The 16,855-nt window shown below is 36.2% G+C and overlaps 1 protein-coding gene across 6 annotated transcripts in view; it reads right to left on the reverse strand.

The window, feature by feature from the left end:
• LOC135115766 (heat shock factor protein-like) overlaps positions 1-16,378 on the reverse strand; it is a 21,079-nt gene extending 4,701 nt beyond the window's left edge. The window contains exons 1-11 of one of the 6 annotated variants that reach the window (XM_064032789.1): positions 16,115-16,378; positions 11,717-11,825; positions 10,914-11,038; positions 9,249-9,488; positions 8,472-8,627; positions 7,919-8,034; positions 7,041-7,150; positions 5,484-5,649; positions 5,158-5,343; positions 2,903-3,011; positions 1,554-1,611 (exon numbers count right to left, since the gene is read on the reverse strand). In XM_064032789.1, coding sequence (XP_063888859.1) covers positions 1,554-1,611; positions 2,903-3,011; positions 5,158-5,343; positions 5,484-5,649; positions 7,041-7,150; positions 7,919-8,034; positions 8,472-8,627; positions 9,249-9,488; positions 10,914-11,038; positions 11,717-11,825; positions 16,115-16,216 — 1,477 coding nt within the window. In that variant the 5' untranslated portion in view covers positions 16,217-16,378. Of the gene's footprint in view, positions 1-1,448; positions 1,522-1,553; positions 1,612-2,902; positions 3,012-5,157; positions 5,344-5,483; positions 5,650-7,040; positions 7,151-7,918; positions 8,035-8,471; positions 8,628-9,248; positions 9,489-10,913; positions 11,039-11,716; positions 11,826-16,114 lie in introns of all 6 variants that reach the window. The other 5 variants (XM_064032797.1, XM_064032792.1, XM_064032787.1 and 2 more) reach the window with 5 other exon arrangements.
• Between the last annotated feature and the right edge of the window lie 477 nt (positions 16,379-16,855).

Genomic DNA, 16,855 nt, shown 5'->3' on the forward strand with positions numbered 1-16,855 from the left:
ACTCCAGCAGTCTTCCTCCAATTTTTCCATAATTTATCTTCCATAGCAGTTGTATTTACCTGTGTGTGTGTGTGTGTGTGTGTGTGTGTGTGTGTTTTGTCTTCACATCCAGTCTGATTCAGCAGTGCCACAGTGCAGTGCCATCGCACCTGAAACTGTGTGTGTGTGTGTGTGTGTGTGTGTGTGTGTTTACCTAGTTGTATTTATCTAGTTTTAACACACAGGAAGAGAGCTATGCTCGTGTTGTCCTGTCTCCATATCTATATATCTCCATATGTATTCCTTGTAGGGTTTTAGTATTGACAACTTTTGCAACCAAAGCATTCCACACACCAACACACCATTGCAAGAAGCTAAACTTCTTTAAATCCCTCCTACTATAGCTCTTTTTCAATTTCCTTCCATGTCTTCTAGTGACCCTGGTATCCCAAATTATTGTCTTCATTGTCAATTTTTTCTAATTCTCTGTGTGTGTGTGTGTGATTCACCTATGGTCGTCTGCTGGTCACCCAGCCAACTGTTACCCTATGGAAAGAGGTCAGAGCTCATAGTGACAGATCTTTGGGTAGGACTGAGACCACTTACACACCACACACTAGGACAGCGAGGTCACAACCCCTCGGGTTACATCCATACCTACTTGCTGCTAGGTGAACAGGGGCTACACATTAAGAAGCTCGCCCATTTGCCTCACTGCTCCCAGGATTCGAACCCGGGCCTTCTTGGTTGTGAGCCGAGCGTGCTAACCATTAAACTATGCAGTGTGTGTGTGTGTGTGTGTGTGTGTGTGTGTGTGTGTGTGTGTGTTTTTTTCCTCACATCTCACATGATGTGGCAGTGCAGTGCCATCACATCCACCACAGTAATGAGACACCTCTCATTTGTTTGCAAGTTTTCCTTTGCAATGCACCAGCACTGTCACCAACTTTCCTCTCCCCCTCTTTCATATGCAAGTCAGCATGACTAGTTATGGCTAACAAGTGGTTTATTCGCATAAAGAATGTTTATATTCAGGTATGTGAACTGCATATGTTAAGGTGTATAAAATACCTAACACATACCTGTTTTTTTACTGTGATGGGATGTGTGATCCATACATGACAAAAGTGTGAAACTCAAGGAAACAATGTGTGAAAGTCAGAATGGTAAGAATTTAGGACTAAGCGTGAAACTCAAGGATGGCAAAACTTGGATACTGTGGAAATCATCACTTCCTACCAGTCATTGATCTGCATTACTTTATACTCAGCTTTACTAAGTACTACCACAGCTAACTGCACATCTGCGTGCAATGCATACTAACCAGCAGCATGAACTAAAAGGTGTTCTTGACTACTCCTGCTTAAATTGCAACATAAGTGAATAATTCAAATATATATACCTATAGTGTTGAAAATCTTGAAAATAGAAGTAGAATCATATTAGAAAATTATTTCAAAGTAACTAACTAGGTAAGTCTCCAGAAGTGTTTCCTTTTGAGCACCAGAACAGAGGCACAACTTCTTCTAAACTCCCCGATATCTGGGGAAAAAAGATACTCAATTATTACATACCACTACTGACTGTAGTCATTGAGTCTAGTTCCGGCAGGTAACTGTCAATGCCAAACACCTGGAGAAAAAATTTCAAACCATTAAATAAAGTAGTAATATTTAAATGTATAAATAATATAAGCAAACAATGGTCTCAAGTTCTACATTTACTTTCTTCTGGAATACTTAACATGGAACTACTGAGTCATAGAATTAGTATAATACATTTAGTTACAGTGTTTGATATTTCAGAACTTACAGCTGCCAGTGCTTTTCCTTATTTTGTGTTTTCATGTTCACTAACAGTATGATTTCAACCACAGACCACCACCATGCACTTAATAGACATTTACCTGAACTACAATGTAAATTAAGATCCTCAATAGCAAGCTATGAAAACTTGCTGATCATGCAGCCCCTTGTTATTAATGTTTTCCACATCCCTGACTGTGACACCGTTTTGAAGATATAATTTTTTATCTACCTTAAATTAGATGAAACAGAGTAGCTTATCACAAACAGCCCTATAAATACCAACAGGTCAGTTTGTACTTTCTTTCTTTGTGTCTTTGCTCTAGATTTTTATCATCTGCAATTTGCCAGTGATCTTGCCTGCATATGATTTGGTATACAGTATTACAGAAAGTTCCTGTATCTTGACAGCATCTTTCTGAAATATGTTTTGGAGCAACATTTCCTGTAGTCATTATGAAGTTGCAGTCTTGGTTGAGGTTAACTCAGGGTCTTTTGATTATTCAATCTCTTTACCTTCGTCAAGCTTTTCATTATTGTCAATTCAAGGGGGGATCAGCTGGGGGCTGCTAAATTTCTGTTTCACTATTAATTAACATTGTGGCATGTCTCACCAGCTAGAACTAAGAATGGTGTGACAGTAGGAATCATACTACTGTAAAGAAAATTTGTACTTCTCAATAAATAAGGAACCATTTCTCAATCCAATAGCAGAGGGGACCTCCTAAGTAAATCTAATACCCCTTCATAATGCAGCAATGTCAAGGGCAATGGCTGCTAAAAGCCACTCCCATACATCCCCTGATATAAGTGTGGTGGACATTGCAGACACAAGAGAATTACTGGAGTAAGTGAGAAAGGGGAGAAAGAAGAATGGGAGGATTAAAAGCATTCAAGGATGGAATACAAGGACAATTATTCCCTCTAGTTTCTTAGAACATGTCATAAGATCAAGATACTAAAACAGTGGTGTTGTATTGGTATGAATATGTAAGTAAATTAAAGATGTCATTACAGAAAAGATTTACAGATTTTGGATATTTCAGGTATTATAATTCCAGATAAATTATCCTAAATCTGTATACAAAATCTAAAGGAACATTTCAGCCTAAACTTACCGAATGAAGCATTGAGGGATCAACATTGAGGTTAGCATTAGTAAGAAAATCCTGCAAGTTGTCAATAGTGGTCTGCATTTCATCCACATGGCTCTGAAGTTCATGTCGGCTGGAAAAGAACAAAAAAAAAAAAAATGTACTGCAAAGTCAAAAGAACAAAACAATACATACATACATGCAAGTTGATTACTGCCTTCACAATTAAATTAAACTTCTATGGGAATCACATAGCACAAAGAAAGAAGAAATAAATATCATAATACGCAGAAATTAAGGAAATAAATAAATTAGGTATGTACAAATCATAAAAGACTGGTTGAGAGAAAAATCCTAAAAATGGGAAGAAAAAAATGTTCACAATGCTGCTCCTGAAAAAAAAAAAAAAAAGGGGGGGGAATAAAGAATGATAACATTTCAAATAAGCAACATTTCTTCACATATGAGTAACATTACCCCGGGATGCATCAAAACTCTAACTTATAAATCAAGTGTATGAATGACGTACTGGTTTACAATGATGTGATGATTAATTTATCATTGTAAGGCACTGAAACAAAGAACATGGGAACCAGAAAGAAAAGAAGAACATGTAATAAAGATCAAGCAAAGCAAAGGGCATTATGACCATTTGGATATGTAAAGAGGATGGGAGAAGAGGAATTTGTGAAAAAGATAACTAGATTGAATGTGAGAGGTGTAAGATTTAGAGGGAAACTACATATTGGATGGATGGATGGACAATGTGAAGAGTGATAGATGCAAGAGGTACCATACATTTTAGCATATAAGACGACACTTGAATCATCCTAAAAAGGACAAAAAAAGGGGGTTGTCTTATATGCCAGATACAAAAACAATGACCTTAAAATTTTACACGAAATACCATTGTAAATAAACAACAATCTTATATTATGACTTTTGGGGAAGTTTGACAAAGTAAAATAGGAATCCATTTTGAGAGAGTGTGCTGAAATGTATTCCCATTGAAAACACAGTGTGTAAACAAAATTTAATGTAATACAACTGCAAACCTCTGTTAGCATTATATATAGATGGATAAAGCAAGAGGTTGTGTGAATATTCCCCAGTTTTTTCCCAAAGCTGAAGGAGGAGCTATATAAAGGTCTTCAAGGCATGGAACCCCAAGCTAATCGGTGAAGGAAAGCAAACTGAGAGTAAGGTGAAGCTCTCCAGCTTGCAATGTTGTATAGGGACAAAATCAATATACTGAGAAAAAAATTAAAGAACACTGGTGTATTTAATCAAAAGAAACTTAATATATAGGAGGTTACAGGCGACAGCCCAACATATTCAGGCAGCACAAGGCAAAGGTTTGTTTATGTTTAGGAAAACTGATCGTACCGCTTATAATTTTATAGCATCTTCGTCCATCCATTGTTTCTCATGAAAATGTACAAAAAATAATTGGTGGAAATTTTATTTTAGGTTTAGTTTTGCATTTGAAAATGATGGCACCTTATTACTGGTAATACATTCAAGGTATTTTATTCATTGTACATTATATTACCGTCTCAATTGTCTGGTGCTCACTGACCCATACTTCACCAAAGATTATTTGGTAGTTTGAGTGTCATCTTATGCCACCAATATCAGTTAAAACCATTAAATTCTGACTGAAATTTCGGGTCATCTTATCTGAAAGTTGTCTTATCTGCCAAAATATATGGTATGTCTGTGCTGCACAGGAGTGGTTGTACCTGACAGGGATGAATGGAGAGGACATGTAAGGTATAAGGGGACACAGCCACTAAAGCCTCTATGGTAAGTTCAGCTGCATCTGGACTGATTTGCTGATCACATCACATGCATCAAAGGAGATGTCTACCAAGTAACAGGAGTAAGCCAACTATGCTGCTTGACCCTGATACAGAGTAAACTAGGTTGGTGAAGATCAATAAAGTGTGATCTTTGCTCCAATGAATTTTTAATCTTGCTAATTCACACTTCATGACATTCTATACCATATACACAAATATCCAACAAATTTATATAAGAGGAGAGGGAAAAATTGTGAATATAATTGTGAATGTATCTGTAAGCATGTACATGCCTGGTATATTAAAAGGTACATGGTAAATGGATTATCATGATACTGAACATATAACTAAAACGGCACTAAAAAGAGCAGAGCTTCGCAAAATCAAATTAAGAAACGCATTTAGTACAGCAATTCACAGATAACAAACCTGAAACACCTTGATTAAACCAATACAGAATAAATTATGAAAGCTCACTTATTCTTGCTTTTATCTGGAACTGCAATTCTCATGGAGGAATCTTCAGTAGGGTTCTTCTGTGATACAGGTTTTTTCTTTCCTTTATGTGTTAAAGTATGGACTTGAGTGTTGATCGCTGATGTAGGAAGTTGAACACTGTTGTCACTAGCTGTTCCAGTCGTGTCACCGGTGGAGCACACCACACTACAGTAAATATACACACCACGTATCAACTTTGAATGAAGGATGCAGCTTTGGAAACTGGTGTTAATTAGAAAATAATTATACTAAATAAGTACAATTCTCTTTTGTAATATCATCCATTCACTCACACTTGGGCATACCTGGTAGTGACAGTATCTGTACAGCTAGCTGGGTACTTGAAAGACTGAGTTACAGCACTTGGGTCAACAACATTTAAGAGTTCAGGGCTGAGTGGATCCTCATCCAGCAGGGGGTTGTTCATGCTGCCCATAATTAATGTGCCCTCAGGACTTACAACATTGGTGGCTGGAACAGGAGAACACAATTTATCAAATTATGACTGTCCATAATTACACTTCTGTGACTAATGCATAAAACCTATATATAACAATTAACCATCTGTCTAGATACCTGGACAACAACCACTGGGCTCTAAAACATGTAGCTCTCACATGCACAATCATGTGTCAGCTAACTGCCATATTTATTAAAAACATGAGAAAATATTGGAGGCTGCAAAAAGCCAGTATAGAACATACTTACCTATATCCACCTACCATCCCTATCCATTTATTTATCTGATCTTTTAAAGCTCTGTAATGATTTAGCACTAACAACTTGATTACAGAATCTATTTTTTTACAAACTTTTACTCAGTAACATAAGCAATTGCTACATTAATAATTACTGCAGACTATTTATTCCTGGAGAGAGAGGTATGTAAACCAAACATAACTCCAAATTTGCTTACAGCACAAGCTTGTATATAGCTGGACATCTCTTATGGAGCAGCAGAGAATATGAATAACTGGCAACAAGTCATTATCTCGAGTCTCACACACTCACATCACATCACTGTTGGCCACCACACAGGCAAAGTCCAAGAGTCACCACTCAACATGCCACAACACACCACAGGCCACCAGGACTTCTTACCAGTCCACCATCCTAACTTTACAATAAATCAACAAAGGACAGAAAATTTTAGGAAGTGCAAGAAATTTCTTTTGATGGAAAGTGGATTTGAAATGGAGACTGGCCATGGGTTTATCATGATGGAGGACTCTGTGTGTGATGTTGTCCTTGTAGCAAACTAATTCATTTCCTTTGCCTTGCTATGTATCCTTATGATAATCTTTCTCCTCAAAGTATTTCCAACCACCAAGTCTTGCTAAACTCATAGCTCTATTATTTTTTCTCTATTTAATTTCTTCCATGCACATTATATGTAACAACTGCAATTTCTACTATGCCATTCCCAGCTCTTTCATTCAGATCCTTCACAAATACATTCACATTCACTACAAAACTCTACAAGTACTCCGCATCAATCCACAATCTTTCCCTTTCTTCATCCCTCTTTCTACTCCATTATGCTGCACTTCTGGAATCACCAAGATCTTCTTTTGCTCCTCCTCTCTCCACAACTGACTCTTTTCTAGGAAGTACTTTCATCTTTGCATTACTCAGAGATAACACATCAAATTTCCTTTAAAACATTCTCATAATCACCTCCCTTTTGACTAAGTCTGCACACATATATTGGTTTAGCCATTAGAGTTCAGGCAGAACTTAATTTTCTGTCTTCCGATATATCTTGTCCCATAACAATTATACTTATTATACTCATACTTAATCAAAATTTAAATTGTAATATCGTTAAGGATCATCAGGCCTGATTTTCTTTAGTAACTTACCACTGATAGGATCTGAGGTCATATCAAACTCCAGAGGTTCCCCACTAATGCCCAAAATTGATTCAGCCCCATCTTCAGTGGTGATGACATGCTCCTCAGAATTGCTTACCCTGTGAAAAATTCCAACTCCAGTTATTCAAACATAGATAGGCTATTCATAGGGGAAAACTTTAGATAATCACATTACATGATAATGATGCTTTTAACAAAAAAGGCTTATAAAATATGAAACATGAGAAAAGAGAGCAAATTAACAATAACCCAAACCTGACTTAAGAGAAATCATAATTTATGACTGCTCCCTGGCCTGCTGTCACTGCCATACATATTCCTATGGGGGCTGGAGCAGGAACCTGCCCTTTTGTAGGTGCTTGTGGTGTGTGTGTGTGTGTGTGTGTGTGTGTGTGTGTGTGTGTGTGTGTGTGTGTGTGTGTGTGTGTGTGTGTGTGTGTGTGTGTGTGTGTGTGTGTGTGTGTGTGTGTGTGTGTGTGAACCCATTATAAGGCGTAAAAGTGGTCTACATGTTCATCACACCACAATCAATGAAGAAATAAGTAAAATCTCTTTATTCTGAAAATCTAAAATACACCACACTGGTATGTCTACAACTTGTTTGCTTAATGGCAGCCCTCCATACAGTATAATGACCTCTAGTATATTCTCTGTCAAACCCCCCAAGCCCTCTGGAGTTGTGCATTCTTTGTATTGAAATAGATTCCTGTGATCTGTTTTTTTTTCTGTTGGGTGTTACATTGCGTGTCTAGGACACTATCAGTTGTATGGAAGCAACAATTGTATAGTAAGAAAACTTATTGATTTTTATAAATGGATTATAGCAATTTATTCTGAACAGATGTCTAGTACATCACAACACCTACTTGCCACTCCCTGCATTGGGTGATGAGTTCACGGCACTGTTGTGGTTTGAATCAGAGTCCTCAGTTACTTCCTGAATTTGAGCACCACCACTGTTCGTCTCACTCTGCCCAAGAACCTGATAAACATCATCACATCAGTAAGTACCTTTCTGAATAGTTTGGTGTCTTCCTGTTCTTCATAAATCACTCTCTTTGTACCCAGTTATCCTCTTGAAAATCATATACACCTTACTAACAACAATGAAAAACTTCTTCCCCCAAAATCAACATTCATATTTATCAACCTGACCATTATACAGCCCTGTGGTGCCTTATCACAGCCATCCCCTTGAGGAAACTCATAGGAGCATTACATATAAATATTTTACATAGGGACCACATGTGCATTCACCCAGTCCACTGGCATCAAACTGCTCATGAAGCACACATTCAGTCATTTAACCACTGTCACTAAACTAAAGTCCCACCACCATTCTTCAAACATTCAACCACATATCCAATCAAACTTGCAGCTTTGCCAACTTTCATCTCATTTCTTGCTTTCTCCACTTACATCTATAGGGTTTCCTTGTAAGAACTGATGCATTGTGTTAATCTTGGAGAGAGAAGAACTGTCATCACTTGCCTCCAAGGCCAGGTGGCTGAATTTTCTCTTGGGCACCAGACCCTTTGATGGGCTCTTCACCATTGCTATGAGGAAGTGGATAAGCTGAAAATAAGTGAAAAGTTAAAAATAACAGAAACAAACATCATTATAGTCATACTTTAATTTGTAGGACTAAACTGCTGGGGTAAGATAAACTTATTCATGAAAGTTAGAAATATTACTCAATGCAAGAAAAAAATAAACACCTGAATGAGCACCATGATACATTGAACATTATTTCCAAACAACTGTCAGTCTTTAAAATCACACAGTCCTAAACAAAATCAAGTCACAGTATTGGATTTTCTCTTTATCTACAAGCAATGGCAAATTTCTCATAATGTTTGGGCTTCAGCAGATCCACTCATCCAAAATATTCACTTATGCATTTAAAATGTTACCTACTTTTCTTTATTTTTGTATATTACCATTGAAGCTGTAATATTTATGAGTATTTATGAATTCTCATCATGTCACAAGTATATCTCCCAACCTCAAACATTATGTTGAACACTCTAATACTGAGCTACTGGGCAACTTTCCATCAACTAAGGGTGAAATTGACCACATTCCCTCCATGCAAGATTACTCTGCTTTTAATAGTTAATATATGAAATCAGTAAGTATTCACAGGCTTGATCACTATTCTTCATTTTTCATTAAATAGTTATGTACTTAACTTACCTTCTCTATGATCTGCTGCTGCTTGGTGAATTTCTGTCTCATGTTAGCATATTCCCGCCACAAAGCTTCATTCTCTCGTTTCAGATTATGTAGTTTGGAGTTCATGGAGTCTTGGTCACGCTTCATGTCCTTCACGTCACTCAACAGCTTGTTCATGTTCTTGTTATCCTCTACGATCACAGAACGACTGGTTGGAATCTGGGTAAAAACGACGCCATCGCTTGCAAGTCTACGTTGTTGCTGCAAGAAATGTAATAGGGAACCTACACACGAGCACCGCTCTGTAGCCAGTGCTCTTCGAAAACAGAATAATGCCTCTAGAAATCAACTTAGCATCATGCCAGCCTGACTTTTCATGTATGTACATAAGGGAAGTACAAGAATGGCACTATCCCCAGCTTCCCATTCATAACTCAAACATAGTTTGCTGCAGCCCACTCTAATGAAATAAGAAGAGATATTTGCATAAGAAACCCATAGTACAGTTCCTACATTTCTATCACTCAGCATGTCAAGATACAGATGAGAAAGCAAGCCTACAAGACTAGATCAGACATTAACAAAATTAACAGACCTGGTAAAAGACAAACTATGCATGCTCTTTTGGAAATTATTATTTGCAGGAACATGTTCACCACCTCTAACCCTTTCTTTGACCTTGAATTCAGTTATACAGAATAAGTACAAAAAATAATAAAATAAAAAAAAATCTGATAAAACAGCTTTTGGCTCCCAAGACAAATAATTCTCGAAACTCTTCTCAGCTCCCAAAATCTTTGCTCCCTTTCTTACCTTGTGGTTCACCTGTCTCCATGAAAACCCCTGACTCAATATCCAAATTCCAGGTTACAAAACTACTACATCCTTTCTTTATTCACAACTATATTAGCATCTATATTTTAATCCCTACTACATTTTGCATTCACCTTCGGCTTTCTTCTCTCAGAGACCCTCCCTATATTCTAGTTTTGTAACTGATTTTGCAGCTTCTCTGTACTATCTGCAAAAAAAGAACTACATCATTTGCAAACAATAACTCACACTTACTTTCCCTAGCATTTTTGCCTTTTTACCTCCCTTACCTTTATATTCATGAAGATACTGAATGACCTCTGTGACATAATGCAACTTTGTTTTAATCTTTAACTTCAACCTTTACTTTTCTTTCTCCCTAACATCAAATACCTTCCTTTCCTGTCAGGAGCTTTTCATTTTCCCTCATTTTCACTACAATACTAAATTATAGCACTGGATTCCTATCAATTTTATATGCTATTCTACAAGATTATAAATGCCACACATATATATGTTTCTCTCCTTAGATATTTTACATACACCCTAACACTTGATCAACACAAACTCTACCTTTAAAACAAGTTATCTATTTGGTTCATGAGGATTACTCCCTACTATTTTAAAATCTCATATGGAAGATACTAGTAATCAGCTATGCATCAGGAATAATAAATACATAACTGAACTAAAGAATCTTTCTAATTATTACTTCCTAATCAGCTAGAAGTCATGAAAATCCTCAACCTTATACTTATATAATCACTTTAAAAATTGCTAACATATTCACTTATAGAGTTAAGGATTATAAATATAGTCTAATCAATACTGAGTATTTTAAGTGAAACCATACAGAATAAAAAACCAGATTACCTTTCTTTTGATGTTTTCTAAAAGGTTTTCTTGTCCTCGCAGAAAGTGTGGATGAGCAAATTCCATCTCATCTCTCTCCACCCTCAGCCCTCCCGAGTCAGCAGACACTACCTTGTGAAAGCCATCTGGAAGGAAATCATATTTTCAAGACATTGTATGAATCCAAGTAAATACAAGAAATCTTCCATTATTCACTAACCCATGGGACTTTCTAAACTGGTTCTTGCATTGCATGGATTCACTTAATATGAAATTATACTACAGCATTGAAGATTAACTCCAGTGACAGGCTTATCATGAAGAATATATAACAATTTTCAGCTTCGTTTGCAAGTAAATAATTCTCAAGAAGGAAAAAAATAAGAACTGTTGTTCAAATTTCCTTTAAGTGTACTGTACTTAAAAACATACAAATACAAAGTAGGAATTTTATGCATGAAGATTTGAACATCATTATTTCATTCTAGGAAGCTTTTTCATGCAAAATAAGGTAAAATAAAAATGAAAATACTGAATGGAATGAAAATGAAGAACACAACAATCCAAATTGTACCAGTGAGAGGGATGAAAGTGTTAAAGTACAAGTTATCACATTAGGACAAATGTTTTACATTTACAGTCTTAGTACAAGCTACCAGTGTAATGAGTATGTCTAAATAAAAAATTAAAAAAAGAAGACATGAAAAACAAAACACAAAAGTACTGATGCAAATTAAAAAATTATCAACATACTGTGCAATAAAAAACTTAGTAATAAACTGTTCTCCTACCAAGAAAGTAATTATCAAGGCACTATAACTTACACATGTTGAGTTGCCGCACAAAACTGGCCATATTGTTGTGTTTGTAGTACTGTGGCAGCAATTCACGTGAAAATTTGGCTTGGTTCTGTATAATGAAACTCCTGCCATTCTGAAAATAGAAAAAATCAATTTAGCATGTAATTTTTATCAAAACACAACAGAGAAGAGAAAATGTCCTATCAGGAGAGAAAAATTTCAAACATGTTCAAACTAGTATTACAACTAAAAACACAGAGAGAGAGAGAGAGAGAGAGAGAGAGAGAGAGAGAGAGAGAGAGAGAGAGAGAGAGAGAGAGAGAGAGAGAGAGAGAGAGAGAGAACTAATGTTGAACATTTTCTTATCTTGCATGTTCCATTCAGTGTATCAGTAATAATGGCCTCAAACCAATTTATATACATATATATATATATATATATATATATATATATATATATATATATATATATATATATATATATATATATATATATATAATTTTAACCCATATCCCAGAGCAAGCAAGATTCAGATCTACGATTTCATGAGGCCTATCATGGGCTGGATCTCTGCCTGACTTAGGCCTTAGTTGCTTTAGAGGCTTGTCCTTTCCTCTCCCTCCAGATTCCTTCTTTTTCATTCTCCATCCCCACCTATTTTATCCTCATATATATATATATATATATATATATATATATATATATATATATATATATATATATATATATATATATATATATATATATATATATATATATATATCCTATTTTCACCTCTATTACACTCCTCCATATTTTTTCACCACCTCCTCCTCCTCCTTGCCCTTCCATTCTCTCTCTCTCTCTCTCTCTCTCTCTCTCTCTCTCTCTCTCTCTCTCTCTCTCTCTCTCTCTCTCTCTCTCTCTCTCTCTCTCTCCTCTCCCTCCTCTCCCTCCAGAACAGAAATTAAAATATATGATGGCAATAAATATTATCATCAACACAAAACCACCAATTTAGCCATTTCAAAAGCATCAGCTCTAACTCAAGTTAATCAACTTTTTTTAAATGAACCATTTCTTTCTATGTAGCCATAACAATGGAAATCCAAAATAAAATGCTTGATTACTTAATCTTACAATATTTCAACTTGATGGATTTTGCTGGATTAGAAAATTAAGTTAATTACAAGGCTAGAAGAAAGATCCCTAAAATAAATGTATTTCAATAGACACTATAACAAAACCACATTGTAAAGAATAAGGTCCCAAAACCAATCAATTAACTCAAACAAGCCACTACTGTGCATCTGTTTTTTGGAGAGCTATGGATTGCTGAAGTCTCCAGCATCAACAACTTGATATGTTACCACTTGTCTGGAGGGACAGGATATCCTTCCCTTATCAAATGTGATCTTGATTTCCCATGAGACTTGTTACAATAACAACACATCCCTCAATTAATTCAAATCTTTTATTATGGTTTCTAACCTTATTTAACCTTATTTAAACATCATTTACATTCACCTTGCTGGAAAACTTAATGTTACTTAAAATTAGGGATGATGTAAAACATGTGCAAAGGTGCAAATATTGGATGCATTTCCTTGTACTGATAATAGTACATAAATAAATACTTTACTCCCTACATGATAGCTGACAATGCACACATATACTAAATACAAAAGCTCTGGCACTGACAATGGGACCAGAAAGCAACATTTCACTTTGCAAGGCTTATCAATGTAGGCATGGAACAATGGCAAGGTAATGTAAGTGATAATCCCCAAATACAAAATACAAAATTAAATACACTACACTTATATTGCCAAAAGTATAGACTCTATATTTTTGGTAATGCTTTTCATCCTCTATATTACAGAGAATGAAAAACAGCAATAAACCTGACAGCCCTTTCATGGATGGTGCCTCCAATGTCATCGCAACTAACCATGAGGAGTAGTGATTTGCCTCAAAGACAACCAGTGAGAATGTAACAGAAAAATATCAGAATGATCTTGATAAATAAGACATGAAGCTGCAGCAAAACACAAGTATGGATGCAGTTAAGTCCTACCACTATCTTGACTCACAATTTCTCCACATATAGAATAAAACCTCGTCTATATTTGCTTATGCCAATCATTCCTAGGATAAGCTATCCCAAGTGGAAACTGAGAAACTGGGGCAGTCCAACCAACATGGTGTGTATTGTACCAAACTGTAGTGGTGAAGTCAGGGTCACAAGTTGACCAACCTGACCTCCACTGTCCTTGGTGATTTCCTTCAGTCTTATGTCTTTTGATCTGCTGTTATTCTCCTTACAAAAAACTGACAACTGGTAAATTTTCAAGAGATCATAGGACTTATAGTAAATTCAAAACATAATGAAGCTGAGCAAAGAAGGGTATATTCAACTACTGATGTATACATTACAGTTACCTATAAACCTCCAAGCTATTCTCAGCAGGAAAATGCTGAACTTCTTTCTTTCCTTCAGTCTTTTTGTCCAGGACAAGACCTGATTCTAATGGGATAATTCAACTTACTTTCCATCAATTGGTCTGGCTTGCTCCCTGCCGCTTCACTAAGCCAAACATTTCTTGCACTTTTTGGCTCACTGGGTTTAACCCAATAGGTCACTTTTCCTAAATTTCCTAGCTCTGGTAATGAACTTAGTGTGGTCTTTACTTCTGAATACAATCGCATTTCTGACCTGAGTTCTGCTGAGCCCCTTCCTGGTTGTGAATATGTGGAGATTATGTTTGCTTGTTCTTTTACCTCATCCTCAAATACTTCAAATCTGGTAATGCCCCTCAACTGGTTCCACAGTGACTTTCACAGATTGTATAATTAGTTATCTTCCATCAATTGAGGCTTTGAATTTACTAGGTATGATGTTGATCAGAGTTTTAACAAATTTGTTACTGCACTATCAATTACCTTCAGAAACATTATCATTCTCAAACCTGTCATGCAAAACCTCCATGGTATAAAAACGTGTCAAAGGACATTCAAATTTGGAAAAGCACAGCTTGAAAACAATACAAACACCATAGGACACTATATGATAGAACTTCATCTGCTACTGACCAATGTTGGTTAGTCTTTAGAGATATAAACATCTTGTATAAAAGAAATATAAACCTTGTAGTAACAAATTACAAATGTGTAGAGAGCAGGGATACCAAGCATTTTCATGGATACTTCAGACGGAAGAAAGTTGATTGTCCTACTTTTGGCTCTCTTTCTATTGATTGTTCTTGGGTTGATGACTGCATGGCTACAGCAAATCATCTGCCTGATTGTTTCTCTTCTGTCTTCTCATGAAGTATCTCCCAATCACAGTCTCGAACTCCTACTTGAATAATTAGACATGAAAACTGACTACTGAAATACTACTGTCATGAAGTTTTCAACAGATATTTGGTAAAAAAAAATGTGTTTGAGCCACTTTATGTAAATATCCAACAGAAACTGCAATTCATCTTTTTTTTTTTGCAAAATCTGTTTGTGAAAAAATAAATAAATAAATAAAAATTATATATATATATATATATATATATATATATATATATATATATATATATATATATATATATATATATATATATATATATATATATATATATATATATATATATATATATATACTTTAAGTGTTTTCTGATCTCTTCTTTATTATTTACTATTCATGTGGTGTAACTTTGGAACTCCTTGCCCATAGATGTTTCTACATCTACAGGTCATGCCTTCATGAAGCTTTTTTTTTTTTTTGACATTTTCTTTTGTGTTTTGTTAGATTCTTTTGTGAAAATTTGTGTATCGTTTAAATTAGCCAACCACTTTGCTACTTTCCTGTGATTCCCCTAATACCTCGAGTTTGGATGATGCAAGAGGGACTGATGAGGGATCAAGACCCTCAACACGGTGAGAAATAAAAACCCCATCAAGTTGAGAAATCAAAATATCATGATTTTACCACCTAATTTCACACAACTTACCCTATCAATTGCTAGCCGAGCTGATCCACGCACATAATAACAAAACATCCGCTGCTTTGAAAGCGACTCCATGAATTACCTAGGAATCAGTCACAAATCTAACAGTAATACCTTTGATGAAAACTGACTAGGAGTTAAACATGACACGTCATTCTTCTGCATTAGAAATGTACTGAACTTGCACCACAGGACTTAACATCACTATAGCAACAGAGAATCTACATCCACTTGCTATGAACTTGCATGACAACACCGAACTCAAGTGTTATCACGCTAGAGTAAAAAAGAAAAAAAAAAAGACAACAAAAAACCAAAGGCAGTAACCTAACCTAGAGTTACCAACAGGAAGCCAGAATGAGAGCAAATGCTGGTGGGGAAGATGAGAGGTGACAGTGTGAGGCAGTTGTGTTATGGGCAGGGTTCACTAGAGCAGCCTTACCTGGGTCCAGCTGATCAGATCATTGGTCTTTGCGTCATCCACCAGGCGCCACAGCTTGGTGAGGAACGCAGGTACATTGGACGAGCCTTCAATGGCATGCATGTTCGCTTTATCACAGTGGGTTGCTCCTCCTTGCTCGAAAAATTGTAGACACAGGATCTTGTTTACACATTCGGCGTGTGAGTGAGAGTGACTGACGAAGTGGAGCCGCGCAGGCGCACTAACACCATTACCGCACACCCTCCCTGTCCTCTTACACCAGTCTCTTCGTATTTATCTCATGTCCTGATCACTTTTTACTATCATAAGCTGGTCAAAATGCATAAAAGTCCGTTGCTTTCGGCAGGCAGTAAGGATTCCAAGGAGACACACAGGGTGCTTTAAGTATGGAAATAGGAGGAAGCAGAGACTGTAAACGTATGTGTTCATTTGGTGTAATATATTTTTACCTTATCCCCATAACTTTTGCATGTACGACTAATTACACAAGCTAATAGGATAAATAAATCTCATACTACAGTTCGATTCGTCAATTTACATGCGTTTCCATATGGCTCCCCAAATTGTACGGCGTAAACCTAAATATAGCTACAGATAACCACAGCGCTGCTATTACTCACGTTCCTATTAATACATTCAGCACTTAACAGTAACTTTCTCCTCATATACAATAATTAATGCATGGAGTTGTAACTGTAATGAGCACTGAGCATAAAGGCTTCTCCCGGTTAGCAGAAACCG

The sequence above is a fragment of the Scylla paramamosain genome, chromosome 3 (genome assembly GCF_035594125.1).
Source record: "Scylla paramamosain isolate STU-SP2022 chromosome 3, ASM3559412v1, whole genome shotgun sequence".
Classification (NCBI taxonomy): Eukaryota; Metazoa; Arthropoda; class Malacostraca; order Decapoda; family Portunidae; genus Scylla; species Scylla paramamosain.